General features: G+C 49.8%; 1 protein-coding gene across 2 annotated transcripts in view; it reads left to right on the top strand.

Annotated features, from left to right (window-relative positions):
• The window catches only part of Ttc7a (tetratricopeptide repeat domain 7A), a 106,387-nt gene that overhangs the window by 6,868 nt on the left and 81,676 nt on the right, over positions 1–17,843 (top strand). Inside the window, exons 2-3 of one of the 2 annotated variants that reach the window (XM_050146170.1) lie at positions 1,509–1,672; positions 4,541–4,709. In XM_050146170.1, coding sequence (XP_050002127.1) covers positions 1,509–1,672; positions 4,541–4,709 — 333 coding nt within the window. Of the gene's footprint in view, positions 1–1,508; positions 1,673–4,540; positions 4,710–6,013; positions 6,180–17,843 lie in introns of those variants that run through there. The other variant, XM_050146171.1, reaches the window with a different exon arrangement.

Genomic DNA, 17,843 nt, shown 5'->3' with positions numbered 1-17,843 from the left:
GATGTAGAGAATTTTAATTAGCCACCCATTGATGGACATACAGCCTGTCTATGTTTTTTGCTACTGAATGAGGAATTAGGAGTAGGTTGTTTTACATATGCAAACATCTGTAGGATGTTGCCAAGTTGCCCCTTCTAGAAGGTTCTTCAATTTATGCTCCCTTAGCAATGGATGGTAGTTTGAAAGGGGTACTTTTATAGGCAAGTCCTCAAAATGTTAATTTTTAAAATCTCGAGGTTGGTAGCAAAGGGTCTGATGAGGCCTCCTTGGGGCAAAAGCCTCATGGGACTGTGTGGCTGAGATTTGGGTCAGGGTGCTCTGTCTTTGAGAGAGGGAGACTGAGCAAAGGCCATTATTTATTCTCAGGACAGAGTCTCCCGAGAGCTGGGGTCTGATTCACCAGGCAGGCATTTGTTATGCACTTTCATCGAGTAGTTTCTCATCCTGGGTGACGGGCAGGCCATGAGCACAGCCCCTCCAGGCTGTTGGACTTGAAGCTTTGCACACGAGACTTCTGGCTCCCGTGTGTGAGTGTGTGTGTGTGTGAGTATGTGTGAGTGTGAGTATGTGTGTCCCTCTGTCACATGCAGCAGGAATGTGGCCAGGACAAGACTGGGATTTTATGGTGGTAGGGGGAAGCACAATCAAGTAGTCTAAAGCGACTTGCCAGGTTATGAGGTGTGCAGGTGAGCGCCTGTGCGAGAGAACTCTTGGAAGGAGCTGGACATGTTGAGTGACCTGCCCTGCTGCACAAGAAACTGTGCAAGCCGCAGTCGCTGTTTGGTTTAATCTTAAGAAAAGCTGCTCTGCCAATGCAAAGAACTCCAATCAAACCAGATTCGACCGAATTAAAATGCCCGTGTTTAATAAATGTGGCCCTCCTGGGTGGACCAAGACAGCATGGCAGGGAGAGGAGCCGAGCAAACCCAAAACCCAAAACCCACGCCCAACCCCCACCCCATCCCCGCCCCCCCCACTTGAGCCCAAATAGCCTGTGGGGGTGGTCCTGACCTCCCCGGGGGAGGGGCCAGGGCTTGGCAGGTTGGGCGTTGGAGTTGGACCAACACAACTCCCAGGCCAGGGGCTGGGGTGAGGCTTCCAATCATTCATCCCTGACTCCTTGGATATGGGGGTGTTAGAGGGCTGGGGTCTCACTTTCAATCAAACGTTCACTCTTTGCTCTGGCTGCTAGGTCATCCCATGCCACACTAACTAAAGTCACTAAAGATGGGCAGATCAATTGTACTCGACCCCAGAAACTAGGAGAGTGAAATGTGTTGTTAAGTTCCCTCTTCCATGATTTAGCTGGGTGCTTTTTTCTTTAGATTGATTCTTGCTCTGTCACCAAGACTGGCTTAGAACTCCCTGCAGGCCTCAAAGATTATGTAGGTTCGTGGGAAATGCATCTTTCATGTTACAGACCTCAGCCTTTCATGTGCTGGGTAGGGGCAGTTAGGGGCCCAGGATGTCTACGATGTGTGTTCAAGAATCCTTGTCCTGTTTTCCAGATGACTTTGGGAAGCTGTTGCTAGCAGAGGCCCTTCTGGAGCAGTGTTTGAAGGATAACCACAACAAAATAAAAGACACCATCCCTTTGCTGGAGAAGAATGAGCCCAGGCTAACCGAAGCCAAAGATCATCTGAGCAGCGTCCTGAACAATGGGAGGCTGCCGGTGAGTCTCCAGGCTATCTTGCTCCAAAGGTCAGGGTGGGGCTGGGGTATCTAGGCAGCAGGTGTGCTCGGGTGGAGTCCTCTGATGGAGAAGAGAAGGGGCAGGCAGTTCTGAGGTATCGCCTGTCATCTCGACCTTACAGTCTGGGCGGTCCTTGAAGTCCCAGCTAGCCCACTTCTGTGGAGATGAGTGAGCATTAGCCACCATGCTAACTTCTGCTATCCCCTGGGCTCAGAAACTGCAGCATGTCATCAAGGCTTCCCAGGTACTCTTTACAGTGGAATGCCATTAACCCCACTTCTGTGACCTGGGAAAGGTGGTCGCTTAGCAAATATGGCTCCTGCTGCTGTGACATCTCAAGCTCTGGGGCTGACTCCCAAAGAATAAAATAGATACAATAGAGACTGATTGGAGGAAGACGTCTACAAGGCTTCAGTCTCAGAGTGAAATACTTTCTCATCCATTCTTTCCTATTGGGCTTTTTGCGAGGGTACAGGGACATGAGGCAGAGACAGGACAGGGGACTAAAGACCTATTTAGCACAGGAATCTTTATCTTAAGCCGAGGATGTCTTATAGGCAGCTTTCCACTTGGCCAGCACCTGGGATTCTGACTGGTTAGGTTGACAGACCAAGAACACTTCAAATTCGGACTTGGGGTAGCTGACTTTTAATATTGCTAAGCCAAGACATTAGGAAAAAAAATCACAATGTAGCAGTAGAACTATAGTTTACCTTTGCTCTGTCAGAGAGAGAGACGCCCTGACAATGAAGGTCGGGATGGATATACTTCTTGGCCCCAGGAGCAGCTTTTAAAATAGCAAACATTTCATTTTAGGGATCATTCACTGTGTTGTTCCCCCCATCCCCGACTTAGTGGATGCCGTGTTGTAAACTGTCATTAGTTCACAGGGGTCCACCAGCTGCCACACCCACTCATCATGTCCGGGATGTGTCCTTCTGAGTCTTGCTGCCCTGTGTGTGATTGTAATCACTGCTCATGGCCTGTATTTATCTTGCTCTTCTCTCAGGGGCAGTTCAGAGCTGTGTTCTAGACTATGCCCTGTTAATGTCCTTGGCTTCCTAGGATGGGAAGCGGGGAACGGGTGTCATTATCTCTCCTACTCACAAGGTAGATTGGGCTGAGTAGAGAGAACTGAACCTATAACTTGAGACCACCACATGGAAGGGCAAAGATGCCACACAGCTCAGAAGCACTGTGGACTGGATCCCTCTGGGGATGTGTCACCTGTTGTGACCCTGACTGGGGAAATGGGTGGCCTCTTGGGGAAACTAACAAATGGCTTTTTAGAAAAAGTGGTCAGAGAGAAGAGGAGATAGGGCAGGGCTCCTCAGGGTGGTGCGAGGCATTGTGGGAACTTAACAGAAGGGAGCTTCCTGGGAGCTGGGGGCATTTGTAGTGGGAGGTGGGGCTGAGGGAGTAGATGACCATCTGGACAGGCATGGGAAAGGTTTTGAGTTAGGCGAAGACAATGAAGGAATGGGATTCTCCAAAACCAGAGAGATGAGTGGAGATGGAGCAGTTGGCTGCCATGGGGCTTGGCTTTGCCTCATCCCATGTCTTTCTTGGTCTCTCCGAGGGCGGATGATGGTGAGACTGGTGGAGACTCACCTTCGGATCAAGATACCTTGACCTACCTACCCACTTGTAGGCTGGGAAATCACCCTCCTGCCAGCGGGAGAGGTTGGGGGTTGGAACCAGAACTTCATCTCCAGAGTGTCCTTGTGCCAAGGGCAATGGCCAGAGCCTGGTTGAAAAGGCCAGTTAGGCACAAGGCATAAGGCGCTAGGCTCTTTTTTTTTTTCCTGGAGACAGGGGTTTCTCTGTATCTTTGGAGCCTGTCCTGGAACTTGCTTTGTAGACCAGGATGGCCTTGAACTCCTAGAGATCCACCTGCCTCTGCCTCCCAAGTGCTGGGCCTAAAGGCGTACACCACCACCGCCCAGTGCGAGCGCTGTTAGGAGGTGAAAATCTTCAGAGTAAAGTAGACTCACATCTAAGGCTAGAGTTTAGCGTCAGGACTATGGCCCAACCAGACCAGCTCAGCCTCTCTCCTCAGCAGTACTAGCTGAAGTGACAGTGAGCACATCCTCTGCTCGGGTGCTTGGCCAGGGCCGAGCAGACCAGCTGAGTCCCTAAGGAGGCCGAGACTTGCATGTAAGCAGCACCGCAGAGAGCAGGTTTGGAGGAGGCATTTTGGGCCTCCCGGATTCTTCACTTAACCCTACTACTGCTAGGATGAGGATGGTGACCCAGCTGGCCTTCACTTCACCTCTGGTCCTCTGTCCCATGCTGCTAATGTGCCTGGTCCCCCTTCTAAAAGTTCTGCTGCAGGGGTGTAGGTGCCAACTTCAGGGTCCTCGTGGGCTCTTTCTAAAGCCTTTCCTAATTTCTCTAATTTCACCTCACACACGCGCGCACACGCACACACACAAGCACACCTGCATGCACACATTTAATTTGGCTCATTCCCTTCCCTTGAGTATTCAGAATAAGTACTGAATTTCTGAGGAGCCAAACTAGATCAGAGCCTTGTGGGGACTTCAAGAGAGAGGAGACAGGGCCCAGTTCTGCAGCTGCTTGAAGTCAGAACACAAACACACACATACGAAGCTATATGTCATAAGCATTGCATTAAGAGCCACAGTGCAGGCAGTGGACTCAGCTGTGGAGGCAGGGGGGCCACAAGCATCACGGAAGACACCCGGAGGAGCAAGGAGAGGGTCTTAGGCAGTTCATGGTTTATGGCTCAATAGGGGAGGAATATCTTCATCCTAGGTACCCAGGAGAATGGGCATGGTGGAAACTTTGGATCAGGAACCTGCTAACGTGTCTTTGTACTTGCAGCCACAGTACATGTGTGAGGCCATGCTGATCCTGGGCAAGCTGCATTACGTGGAGGGCTCATACCGGGACGCCATCAGCATGTATGCGCGGGCCGGGATTGATGACATTTCCGTGGAGAACAAGCCCCTGTATCAGATGCGGTTGTTGTCAGAGGCGTTTGTCATCAAAGGTAGTTGTGCACAGATGTTTGGACCTCCCCCACCGCCCAGATGTATAGAGCAGGCAGCAGCACAGGGCAGTGGATGGTGTGATGAGGGTGGGCCTGCAAGCTCATGTCCAGCCAGATGTTAACCCAGGCCCCAGCTACATGCTCCCTTTCAGGACAGCCTGGATCTCAACGCTGTGGACTCAGGTTCTCACCTGGGCTTTGTTGACAACTGTGTGTTACCAAACTGGATGCCCTTGGGCAAACTGCCTCTTCACCTTTCTCGGCTTCTGCTGACTTATTTGCAAAGGGAGGTTGCGATAGCAGCCCTTCCAGTGTTCTCATAACCAGCTGCGTTATATAACTAGGTCAAGAAAACCTTAAAGGGCATGCCAGCTCTTGTCAGGCCTGCTTTAGTGACTGACACTGCTGGGATCTGTCACTCCCCAGGTGTGGGGCCCCTGTTGTGAGCCGAGAGGGGCTGCCAAGATCCAGGGATAAAGACTTCCTGTCCTGGAGGAGCTCTCAACCCTTCCAGGGCAAAGAACACGCAAGAAGAAACTCAGGGGCACAGGATCAGTGAGAGAAATTTCATGAAGGGGACTGGTTCCTAGCTGTGTTGATCTCCGCATACACACACACAGAGCACATGTGCATCCACACACACACGCACACATGCACACACACAGAGCACACACACAGCCCACTCTGTGCCTGCTGTTAGCCTCAGTGGCAGTGAAATCCCCTCCTCCCAGACTTGCTGAAATTCTGAGACGTTTGGACATTGCTCTATTCCAGTAAAATCAACCCTCAGAGAAAAGTCTAGATAAGCCACCTGTATTCCTATTGGGATTTGGAACCTGGCACTAGCAGAGTATGTGTTACCCTCTTTCTGCATGGGGAAACTGAGGCCTAGAGAAGAAAAGTACCTTGCCCAAAGTTACCCAGATGGAGTGAGGACCAGAGCCTCCTGTCTGTGATGCTGGCATTGGAAAACGTGCGTTCCCTCCCTGTTCTGACACAGACACACTTCTCTGTGGGCTGTGGGTCCTCACAGGAGCAACTGTAACTATGGATGACCTGGACTCTGGCTGGAGGGGCCCTGAGGTCCCCGAGTCACTTCCATCATCCTAGGAAGCCTACCACGTTGGTCTCCCTGGGCAGGCGGGCTGGAGGGCAAGTGCCCACATGGTATGGCACAGACTGTAAGGGTCTTCGCCCTCTGCTTGCTCACCTCCCTCTGTGCCTGGGGCACTGGCCAGTCTTGGGAAGTGGTCAGTTTTTGGTGCTCAGGTCTTGGGGGTTACTTGGGAAGCACCTCAGCTGTGGAAGTCCTGAACTGAATGTCCTCTCTTGGGTCTCCTTTTCAGTCTTTCCTCCTATCAGCCTTGCTCAGTACACATTGCTCTCTGTGTCCTGCTCTCTCCTCTCTCCAGCATGCCTCCAGCTTCTTGGGGGAACACAGTCCTGGTGGTCAGAGGTCCTGCCAGGGAGGTAAGGATCCGGCATTGCTCGTGTGGGCTGCTCAGTTGCAGGCTCCCCATCCCTCAGCGACTGCATGTGTCCCACCCCTGCCCCTTGCCTGACTCCTCTCTGCTTGTCCCTCCCTGACTCCTCTCTGCTTGCCCTGTTGCAGTGACCACACCTGCTGCTTGGCATGTTGGGGTTTGCCTGAGCCTGTGTGTGCTCGAGACCATGCACAAGGCCATCAGTGTGTGTCTGCTATAGCTTCACCGAATCTGTGGGATCTGGGGGGGGGGGTCTCTTCACCCAGAGGGCGCACAAGGGAATGGGAAGTGCTGGTGGTTGGACTGACTTCATTTGAGTAGTGACAGCAAGAGCCCTGAACTGTACTAATAGCCATTGCATCCTCACTCCAAGTCAGGTATGACCTCACCTGAGTCTGCAGACCCCTGCCTGGGTCTGTGCTTTCTTCCTCCCATGTTCTAGTTGAGTAGCTGAGGCTGGAGCTGGTGGCTCCTGCCAGAGCTCACAGCATAGGATTTGAACCTAGGCAGCCAGACCTCATAGACAACCTCTGATGTAGTCCTCAGAAGTCTAGGCAGAAAAGAGTTAGACCAAATCCTTGTGTTATAGATAAGGAAACAGAGGACGGAAAGCCATTTACCCAGTACCTGAGTTAGCTTCTGTTGGGACTAGCACCCTCCATACCCCAGAGGCCTGCCAGCCTCTTTCTCATTCTGGGTGGCCTCTGAATGAGCCAGCCTGACCCAGTTCCAGAACTTCTGGCTGTCGTACTATAACTTTCTTTTCCCGTTTCCATTTTAGTCTACTCATGTTTGTGTGTGTTGTATGTGTGGATGTATGTTTGTGTGTGTATGTGTGGGTCTTCAATGCATGTGTGTGTATGCATGTATGTGGGGCTCTGGAGTTGGTGTTGGGAATCATCCCCAATTGTTCTTCTGCCCTATTCATGAAGGTAGGGTCTCTCAGAGCTTGCCCTGAGGGTCCTGTCTCCACCGTCTGAGTTGGGGATTGTAGGCAGGCTAATGTGCCAACCCAACATTTCTGTGGGTTCTGGAGATCCAAACTTTGGTCTTTTTAAAAAAATTTATTTATTTATTATGTATACAACATATGTATATTTATTTATTTGTTAAGTATACAACATTCCTTCCATGTATGCCTGCTTACCAGAAGCGGACACCAGATCTTATTATAGATGGCTGTGAGCCACCATGTGGTTGCTGGGAATTGAACTCAGGACCTCTGGAAGAGCAGTCAGTGCTCTTAACTGCTGAGCCATCTCTCCAGCCCCAAACTTTGGTCTTTATGTTTGTGCAGGAAGTCCTTTATCACTGGGCCATTTGCAGAGCCCGGGACGACAGCTCTATAACCCTTTTGTGGGGGTTCCATTTGGTGCTAGGCTACCCAGTGCACACGTGGACTGGAGGGAGAGCATAGAGCTGCTGTGTTAGAGGGGAGCCTGAACTCACCAGCATGACAGACCTGATGAGATCAAGTATGAGCAGCTGTTCTTCTGGGGGTTCAGGACAGGCTTCTGATCTCTCTAACCCCTCCTCAAAGACGTGAAAGCATACCCAACTCACCGTGTTCCTCTTCAGGGCAGAGGGACTTGGCAGTGTGACCCTCAGAGCATCTAGGACATAAGGTACACCTCCTTATCGGACTGGGTCTCTTGTTTCTAGGGAGGCAGAGGGGCTGACCTTAAACCTCACTGGGTACCTTGAGAGAGGGCTGCCTATAGTCGTCTCAGGTTTCTGTTGTTCAAAGGGCATCATGTGTAACACGTATGTGTCTATAGGATGGGAAATACATGACCATTCAACTTCTCTAAGGGTAAAAGGGGGTATTGTCCATGTTAAGTATTGTTTCATTCAGAAACAATAAGGACCGGCCAAGTGGTCCTCTTGTTTGGTGGCATTCCCAGAGGGTGGGGGCTCTTGTCAAACACGATGTCTTAGTCGCTATTCTGTCGCTGTGAAGGACACCATGACCAAGACAATTCTTATGAAAGAGCGCAGTAATTGAGGGCTTGCTTACAGTTGTCATGGTGGAAGCATGGCGGCAGGCAGATGTGGTGCTGGAGACATGGCTGAGAGCTACATCCTGGTCCTCAAGCAGAGAGAGACCAGGTCCAGCATGGGCCCACCCCCAATGACACACTTCCTCCAAGAAGGCCACACCCCCTAATCTTTTGATTTCTAAGGAAGAGTTCTACCCCCTGGTGACTAGACAATCAAATACGTGAGCCTAAGGGGGCCATTCTCATTCAAACCACCACGCTTGATGGACCTGAGTTCAATCCCGGTGACAGGAGAGAACTAACTTCTGATTTCCATGCTGTGTGCACGCAGATGGATAAGTGTATAAAGAAGCCAACAACAATGCAAACATACATTGCCTCCACTAAATTAGAAAGATACTTTCATGAAAACGCCTTCCATTTCAGAAATTCTATCCTTTTTCTTTCTCTTGCACCACTGTCCATGCCGGTCGTACCGTTCTCTCTTTACTTTACGCGTGGATTCCAACACTGCGTCCCCTGCACAGGCATTTCCTGGGTTGTTCAGCCCATTGCCTCTCCTCCACGCTCACTTGGAACCAGTCGCACTGTGTCTGCCCTCTTCTGTCCGTTTCCGTGGGCCCCTTCCTCCAGGGGTCTGGCCTCTATTGTTGTTTCTTGAGGTCTCTGGCCCACATCCCATTAAGAAAACACCACTTGCCAGCAGTCCTTTAAGCAGGCACCTGTTAGAGACGCGGAGGGTGAACAGCTGGGTCCATTCCCATGGGGGAATAGTGGGCAGGTGTGGTGTGGCTCCAAGGGACGCAGCATTCTAGAAGGAGGTAACGTTGTCAGAACTGGTGCCATTCCTTTCTGGTCCAGTCCTTAGCTTAGGAGGTCTTAACATTAGTGGAGTCGGCCAACTAGAGACAACAGGAACTAGAAACCCCAGAGAAGATTGCCCATAGCTTATAGCCATAGATTCTGAGTGGCCATAATGTCTTTGGTTACTTGGCTGTCCCAGACCTGTTTCATGAGAGCCTCTGCCCTGACTCTCAGCTTTCTGGACATTTAATGGGACGGTTTGTGAAGAATGGGCTGCGGCTGAGGGGAGTACTTCAGATGGCCTTATGTTCTCTACTGGTGGAGGCCTTGTCTGTGACTTTGGGACTCCCTAGAACTCTTGGTCATTGCCTTTGACAATTGGCGTAGGACCTGTGGATGAGGAACCTGAGCCACAGACTATGTTTCTCAAAGTGCTTGGATCTCTTTCAGACCCTGAGGGGTCTGCAGGCCTTGGGACTTCCCTCAGCCTTCAGCCCTCAGTTAAACGGCTAAGCTGTGGGTGGGACTAGGGGCCCCGTGGCTTCGAGCTCTCGCCTGCAGGTGAGGGGCTGCTTTTCAATTCTGGAGCTGAGGCTATGTCTCTGGAACTCCAGTTTTTCAGCTGAGAGTTGGCAACATCCTTAAAGCTCCTCCATTCCTTGGCTCACCCAAGCTGGCATTTGGTGAACCATTATGATGAGCCACAGCAATAATGCTGGCATGGTCCAGGGGTGACATTATCTGATCTTATGGCCTGCTTGATAGGAATGACGTTTCAGAGGGAGAGCAGAGTGCTGGTACCAAAGTAGTTAAAAGGCATTGAGGGCAGAGCCCTGGAGCCCAGGCTGCTGTGACTCCTGCCAGGTCACACCATGAGCAGCAGGGGCAGGAAGTGAGCCCAGCTCTCTGATTCCAGCTTTGGCCTCATCCCATATACTCAAGGAGTACCAGTACACCTGAGCCACTGTGAGAGAGGAAAGTGATGGGCCCTACCTGATTGGAGAGCCTTTTCCAGTCAGCTTGGAAAGTGACCTGAGCCTGGAGCAAAGCATTGCTGGCTTAGCAGAAGGATAAAGCCCAGGGAAGTGGGGAGGATCACACCCTGTATAGGAGTATAGGAAATATAGGAGTGCATGAGTATAGGAGAGAGGAGACTTATGGTGGGGTCAGGTGCCCCACTGAGAGGGCATTGGGAGCTGAGAGCTGGCAGAGGCCTCAGGTATCATGGTCGGTGTCCTAGAGTTTTGACCCTAGGTTGCACCACCATGAAGTGTTCCATAGCCTCTTCACCCTTCAAAGGTCTGGGTCCTAGACCTCTGTGGGCCCAGGGTAACAAGCTACCCTCTTTTCTGTGGGTCTAAACCCTGAAGTTTGGACCAACTCCAAGTTGCTTTAAGACCTGTTCTCAATATCTTGAGCCTGAAGTAGTTGGCACCAGACAACATCTAGCTCAGAGGGCCATTGTGTGCAAACAGCTTCCTTCTCCTCATGCCTGTGCCGTCCATTTCTCTGGTACATTCAGTGTGCTGACAACACAGAGACCCCTGCGTCTCCAGGCATCACCTGGAGCCTTCCAGGCCTTAGTTATTGCTTCCTAGTTTGGAACCATTGTGGCTCCATCCTTGATGGAATTGGGGTGTGTGGGGGGGTGGGGGATAGGGGTCCTTCAGGACCAGAGCTGCCCTCTGTTTCAGCCAAGCTGGTTTCATCTTTCCTGCCCAGCTTTGGGAAGACCAGCTTGTCGGCTCTGAAGAAATGTGACCTTTGTTCACATCTAGTTAACTCTGGGAGAGGGAAATTGGGCGGCTCTGCTGCCTAAGCCTTTTCTTCCTCGGGGTGTTAGGTGTGGGAAGGTGGTTTCTATTCACTTCCTGCCAGGGCAGTCCTAAAATATTGTGTTGTTTTTTAATGGCTTATTCAACTTTTTTAAAAATAAAAGAGCACCAGCCGCTCCTGGGCCAGGCTATGGTAGCATAGCAGGTTTTTGTTTGGCTGTATTTTGCCCTGGTATGGCAGGAATTAGGTGTTGGCTTTGGCTCCTTTCCCAAGGTGTAGGCTGTCTGGCTTGTGAGGAAGGGATGCAGCCCGTATGCTGCTACCTGGGCCCCAGGTTGTGGGCCTCAGAATGAGAGGAGGCATCTCAGGACAAGGTTGGGTGTGTTCACTGCCAGTTTACCACGCTTACACCGAATGCCAGCTGGGCGAGAAGACCACAAACGGTAGAGATTTATCTTCTGCTGCTGTGGCAGTTAAGGCAAGATGGCCCCACAGGAAGGCGGTCTTGGGCTGGGGAGGCAGAAAGCATGTGGTTTTCCTGTGTTGTGTCCTGGCAGCCCCACAGAAGCAACCTAAAGGAGATGCGTGCCTTGTCCTCTGTCACGGAAAGGACAATGTGGCAGAGCAGCTTGGTCCATGGCACAGAGCTTGCTTGTCACACTGGAGCTCAGAGAGCTGGGCTAGAGTTGACTAGGCTCGAATCCCCGAGGCCCAGCCCTAGTGATTTGTGTCCAAGACCTCCTTTGGTAAAGGTTCCACACCTTCTGATGGCACCACCAGCTTTTGGAAAGTGTTCAAACACACAAGCCTGTGGGGCGCTTGTCACACGCAGCCTAGAGCCCCTCTCCTCTGTCCACGAAGCCTTCCCTTGGAAGTAGTTGGGGGTGTGGGTGTAGTTAGGGCTTAGGGCGTGTATTTGAGAAGGCAGCTTGCACACTTGTGTCTACCCTATCAGCAGGGTAGACAGCTGTAACTCAGCCATCAGATGCTTCAGTGACAGATGAGAGAAGAGCCTGGGCTTTGGAGAGCCTGGGTGGATGACGAGGACAAATGAAGACGCGAGAGTCTGAGCTAGGCGGAGAGTTAAAGCCAGAGGACCAGCATCCGGCCTCGATTCTGGCGCTTATACCTAAAGGTCTTGGAATGAATCTGTTCTCCCTGAGTTAGATCTCTGACCTATGGGCCTGGAGAAAATTGTGTTTACTAGGAGGACATTGTGAGCATCATAGCAAAGCACTTTATAATATTCTATTTGTTTACTTAGCATGGTTTTTCTGTGAGCTGGTCTTTATCAGTAAGCCCCTGTTTCTGTTTAGATAAACTAGGTAGGACCTTGGTCTCCTTAAATATTTTGAGACATATCCTTCCAGTCTCCTTTCATTATAAATCCATAAGCTGTGCATTGACATCTACTGTTAAAAGCTAATATTTTGCAAGGTGCAATGATGTTTACCTGCAATCCCAGCTGCTGGGGAGGCTGAGGCAGGGGATTTGCCAATTTAGGCAACAAAGAGACCCAGTCTGAAAATTATTTTTAAACTATTTTATGAGAAGCCGGAGAGATGGCTCAGTGGTTGAGAGTGTTTGCTGCTCTTGCAGAGGACCTTGAGTCTGTTCTGAGCACGCACACGGTGACTCACCACCACCTGGAGCTCCGGTCCCAGGGGATCAGATGCCCTCCTCTGGTTTCCATAGGCACCAGGCATGCACTTACTACATGCAGGCAAAACATATACAAAAAATAAAAATAAATAAATCTTTTAAAAAATGATGTTAGGGCTGGGGATGTTGGTAGAATGGTTACCTGCCTAGCATATACAAAGGCTCGGGTTTGTTCCCCAGCACCACATAAGACTAGGCAGGTGGCACATCCTTGTATTCTCAGCACTTCGAAGGTAGACCCAGAAGGACCAGAAGTTTATGGTTATCCTTGAGGCTAGCCTGGGATACCTGAGACCAAAAGACAATGTAAAAATTATGTTAAAGCACATGCGTATACACACATATTATATACATACATACACACATATGTGGGTTTAATCCCCAATGTTAGAAATTCATAGCTTCATATATATCATAACAATCCCAAGAGCTGAGCATGGTGGTATACTTTTGTAATGCCAGCATTTAGGTGGGAGAGGCAAGGGGATCAAGGGTTTGAGGCCATTCTCAGCTGCATAGCAAGACAGAGTTTGAAATACAGAGACCCTGTCTCAAAAAAAACCAATGAAAACACAAAGCATGCATTTTCACATTGGTCACGTGGCACTGTGTAATTGTCTCTAGAACTCTTTCTTGTAAAACTGAAACTATGTACCACGCACACTACTTCCTCTTTTTCCCCTCCACCCCTCCACTCTCCCACCTCTGGTGATCAGCCTTTTCTTTTTGTATTCTATGAATCTGAATTCACTTTATTAGAATTGCATAGTATTTATCTTGCTTGTTTGCTTGTTTCTCTGCGTGTAGCCCTGGAACTCGCTTGGTAGAGCAGACTGGCTTTGAACTAACAGATCCACCTGCCTTTGCCTTCCAAGTGCATGGACTAAAGGTGTGCACCGCCACCACCCGGGTATATTTATCATTTTGTGTCCAGCTGATACTATTGTACAATCATCTGTCGATGGAAACTTGGAGTATTTCCCTGTTGGGGCTGTCATAAATAATAGAACTGTGAATCTGGATATATAAAAACCTTTTTCAAGACCCAGATTTCAGTTCTTTCGAGTTTGCCCATGGATCCTGGAGTTGCTAATACCACTTGCTAGCGAGGTGCTCCATACTACTTTCTTCCGTTTCACAGTCCCACCGTTGCCCACTTTTTTGTTTATTTTGTTTGTTTGTTTTTGTTTTCTCAAGACAGGGTTTCTCTGTGTAACAGCTCTTACTGCCCCAGAACTCACTTTGTAGATCAGGCTGGCCTCGTACTCACAGAGATCCACTTGCCTCTACCTCCCAAAGGATTGAGAATAAAGGTGTGCGCCACCACTGCCCAGAAGTTGCCCACTTTTGAGTGTGATCTGTGACAACCATTGCCCACCTGACCTTCAGGTTAAAGAATAAATCAAGTTTCTTTTCTTCTCCCCAGCCACTCAGGGTGTCCATGCTTGGTAAACCCAAGATCAAACGTCCTCTGTACATGCTGTGGTGCCCTTTCACTGGCAGAGTGGGCGAACAGAGAATGTTACCTTTTTGGAGAGGAAGTTTCTTAGCAAAGGAAGCCTCCTTTGCTCTGGACTCCACTTCTGTATCCAGGACCGAAGGCTTCGAGGCTTCAAGGGTGGGGCTTTTTTGGAAGGCCTGCTACAGGGATATAATGATTCATCTCAGACTGAAGGCGTTGCAACCAGCCTGGTGCTAAGGCCAGGGCTGGACCTGGAAAATGTGGAGCTCATGAGTTCCTTGTTGTTGATGTTGTTTTCACAGAAAGTCCCCATTGGCCAGGGGGCACAGGAAGCAGTGCCCGGGAACTGCTGGCGTCCTGCCTAGACCACAGGGTTGGTCCACAGCCACCAGGAACCTTTGGGGTGGGCTCAAAAGCTGCTTGTCTCCCCTGGACCTGGTGCTGTGCTGTTGTGTAGAAGGATTTATCGGAGAAGGAGGGAACTCTTAGGGCTGATGTGAGTTTCCAAACACGGTGGACGGGAAGTAGGCCTTCTTAGCCGTTAGACCCCAGGATTTCTGGCTCTGGGAACCTTATTAGTCTTAAGCATGTTGAAAGTTATCTTACAGGAGCTGGAGGGAGATGGCTCAGTGGAAGTGCACTGACTCCTCATCCAGAGGACCCAGGTTCAATTCCCAGCAACCACATGGTGGTTCTTAACCGTCTGTAACTCCAGTTCCAAGGGATTCAACACCCTCTTCTGGTGTCCCTGGATGCCAGGCACACACATGATGTACAGACATATATACAGGCAAAACTCACATACACATAAAATACAAATAAATAAATAAAAAGAAAGGTATCCTGTAGAAGATCACCTCAATGAGCACAGCTGCTTAACTTCTACCTTATATTTCTTTTTAAAAAGGACATCATCTCCTTATTTTCAAACAAAATTTCCTATTTGTGAGCTCATATAGATTGTAAGTGTATAATTTGATGGTTTGAACTAGTCTGAATACCCGCATAGCCAACATGCTGTAAGCAGAACAGTTCCTCCACCCTAGAAGATTTCCCAGCACCCTTCCCAGCTGGCCCTCGCCACCATCTCCCAGGTGACCCCTGGTTCTCTTTCGCTAATATGGTGACTGTCATGTAAGTGAAATCAGATAGTGTGTACTTTTGGATGGCTTGCTTCGTTTGGATATTATAACTTATAAGACGTTATTCTGTGTGTGTTTGCGTATATCCATGTGTGTCTGTGTTTGTGTGCACGTGTGTATTTCATGACTACACATATGTGTTCTGCAGATGCATGTGCATGCCAGAGAACAGTCTTGGGTCTTTTTCCTCGAGGCCAGTTAGCGTCTTTTGAGACAGGGTCCCAAACTCACCAAACAGTGTCAGGTGGGGGACAGTCTGGAACTCACCAAATAGATTAGGCTGGCTGACAAAGCCTTAGGGTTCTGCCACAGTTTGTGAGTGGGTTCATCAAGAGCTTTTTGTTTGTTTGTTTGTTGTAATGGAGGGCTGAACCTCTCCCTGCCAGGCACTAACTGAGCCTGCCTGGCTTTGCTCATCAGGAATAGCACGGTGACAACCCAGAATAAAAGTCTATAAGCGGGAGATACAGGGCTGGTAATTTACAGCATTGGTAGTACTCTTGCCTAGAGCGTGCCTGTCTGGGTTCCATCCCCAGAGCCACCCAGAAAAAAGAAACACAAAGCAGAAATGCAGCTAACATTCTCTGCTGAGTCAGAGGGAGAGGGTGTTAGCGACTTCCCTCAGTGCTGAGACAGAGCCTTGACAACAGCAATTCAAGGAAGGAAGAACCTATTCCCGCTTAAGGTCTGAGCAGAAATCCGCGATGTCAAGGGGAAGGAAGGCATTGCTGGTCACATTACACTCCCAGGCTGTTCTGTAACCACAGCCCATAGAAGACCCACCCCAAATGTTAGCAAATGTCTTGCTAACATTTGGGGTGGGTCTTTCTACCTCCATTTACCCAGTCCAGAAAATCCTTTCACAGATGTGCTCAGAGTTGTGGATAACATTATCACCTTGCCCATCAATACTGAAAACATTACAGAGGGTCTCCGGGAGGAGGTAGTTTTGCTTTGCGCTTACTAGAAACAGTGGGCTTAGTATCTTGAAAAAGCATGGTGGTAAGCTTTGCCCTGGGGGTTGGGGTGGGGGATGGGGAGAGGTAGGCAGTGGGGACAATTGTAGCACAGGGAGGAAGGTGAAGGCCCTGTACCAGTGTCCTCAATTCACCTTTGCAGCAGCCAGATCATGGGAGACTTCAGCAGCCTGAGCAGGAAGTGTGCAGAAGGGAGTCCACTATAGCTCTTCTCCTGGTGCCACACGGCTGCTGCCTTGGAGCAGATCCACTCTGTGCCTCATGGAGTTGGCCGGCTCCTGTCACCTGCACTTAGTCTTCTGGGCTGGCCTTCTTGAACAATTTGTTTTTGTCCTACCTTCTTGCATGATGGCATGCAGCACACCTGGGAAGGAGGTCTGGGCCAGCTGTAGGAGAGGTCATGGAGCCTGCCTCCTGCCTCCTTTTTCTGTTCCTCCTCCCTGGTCCTGCAGTGAAGATCTTTCTGCTCTCCATAGTGAGTCACTTGGCAGACACCATGTTGACACTCGTGGCCTGGGTGATTGGGTCTTTGTGTTGAGCAATGGCCTTCACATTCTGTGCCTACCTTCCCCCAGGCTGAGGTTCCTGGCCTTTGGACGTGGTCACACCCCAGCCTGGCAAGAGAGCAAGGTCACTGAATCTGTATGTGCTGATATTGTAGCCAAGAAAAACAATGCTAATTTCTTTCCTTGTATTTGTGGAGCACTTTGTACTTTGTGGGCCACGATTGGCTTCTTTTCCCACCCAGACAGCCTGTGCTTGTCTGGTCCTACTGTGTGTCAGGTGGAGGACAGTTGAACACCATTAAACTGGTGCTAGGAAGAGCCTACTACCATCTATTTGGGAGATCATATGAAGAATGAGTATAAGAAACAGTGAGACATGAGAAGTATAAGCCACGACCGAGAGGAGAGAATAATTGGTTTGTCTGGAAGAACCTCATAGAGGAGGTGGCATTTGGTAGGTCAGAGGATGATCAGTAGCTTCATGGACTTGGTGGGGTGGTGAAATCCAGGTGGGAAGCATGGCCCGCAGTTGGGAGCAGGAAGTTGGGGTGGAAGAAGCAGGTAGAGTAAGATAAGATGTTGGAAAGGTGATCCGGATAGCTCGTGGCGGACATCCGGTGAAGCAACCCTAGTTTAGACCTCCTCTGTAGCAGGAAGCACCCCTGGGGACTTTGGAAAGGTCCCCTTGGAAGCAGTTTGGGTTAGAGTGAAGCGAGACCACAGGTAGTAGGCCACTGTGGCCACCCACTGGAGAGATGCAGCTTAGAGAAGTGGGTGGAGGCTTAGAGGACTGTGTTCGTAATCCTTCCCATGACTAAGTTGTCTTGGGTACCTGTTACACACAAGGTAACGTGGGGCACGGAGAGGAGAGACACACTGGTTCTGCCCATTGAGAAACCCAAGTCCCGGCGGCGGCATTCTCTAGTCAGGTCTGTGTTAGCTGCAGGCAGCAGACATGGTTCAGTAAACTGACTTTGACAAAGCAAAGAAAGGAAAAAAGAGCGTATGTGGGTGGATGGATGTTGGCTCGTACATGGACTTTTCTAGGCGGTGGAGCTTCAGAGAAGGTGGCATCCTGGCCATCCCAACACTGTTTTGGAATCTCCACTTTTCTGACATGTCTGATCATTATTCTATGTGGGCTTTCTCTCTCCCGAACCCCCAACAGTCTAAGAATGCTTTTCCTTCTTTATCTTTTGCAGATTGGTTTATTAACTTTTCTTTGACCCTTGGAGCTATATGCTTAACTAATTTTAAAGACATTTTAGCTGCGGCAAAGCGAATGACATGACATAAAATTTAATTTAATGTATGCAGTTGA

Source organism: Alexandromys fortis, unplaced genomic scaffold, assembly GCF_014885135.2.
Source record: "Alexandromys fortis isolate MF-2015 unplaced genomic scaffold, M_Fortis_MF-2015_v1.1 scaffold_42, whole genome shotgun sequence".
Taxonomy (NCBI): domain Eukaryota; kingdom Metazoa; phylum Chordata; class Mammalia; order Rodentia; family Cricetidae; genus Alexandromys; species Alexandromys fortis.
This window is presented reverse-complemented; position numbering and strand designations above follow the sequence as displayed.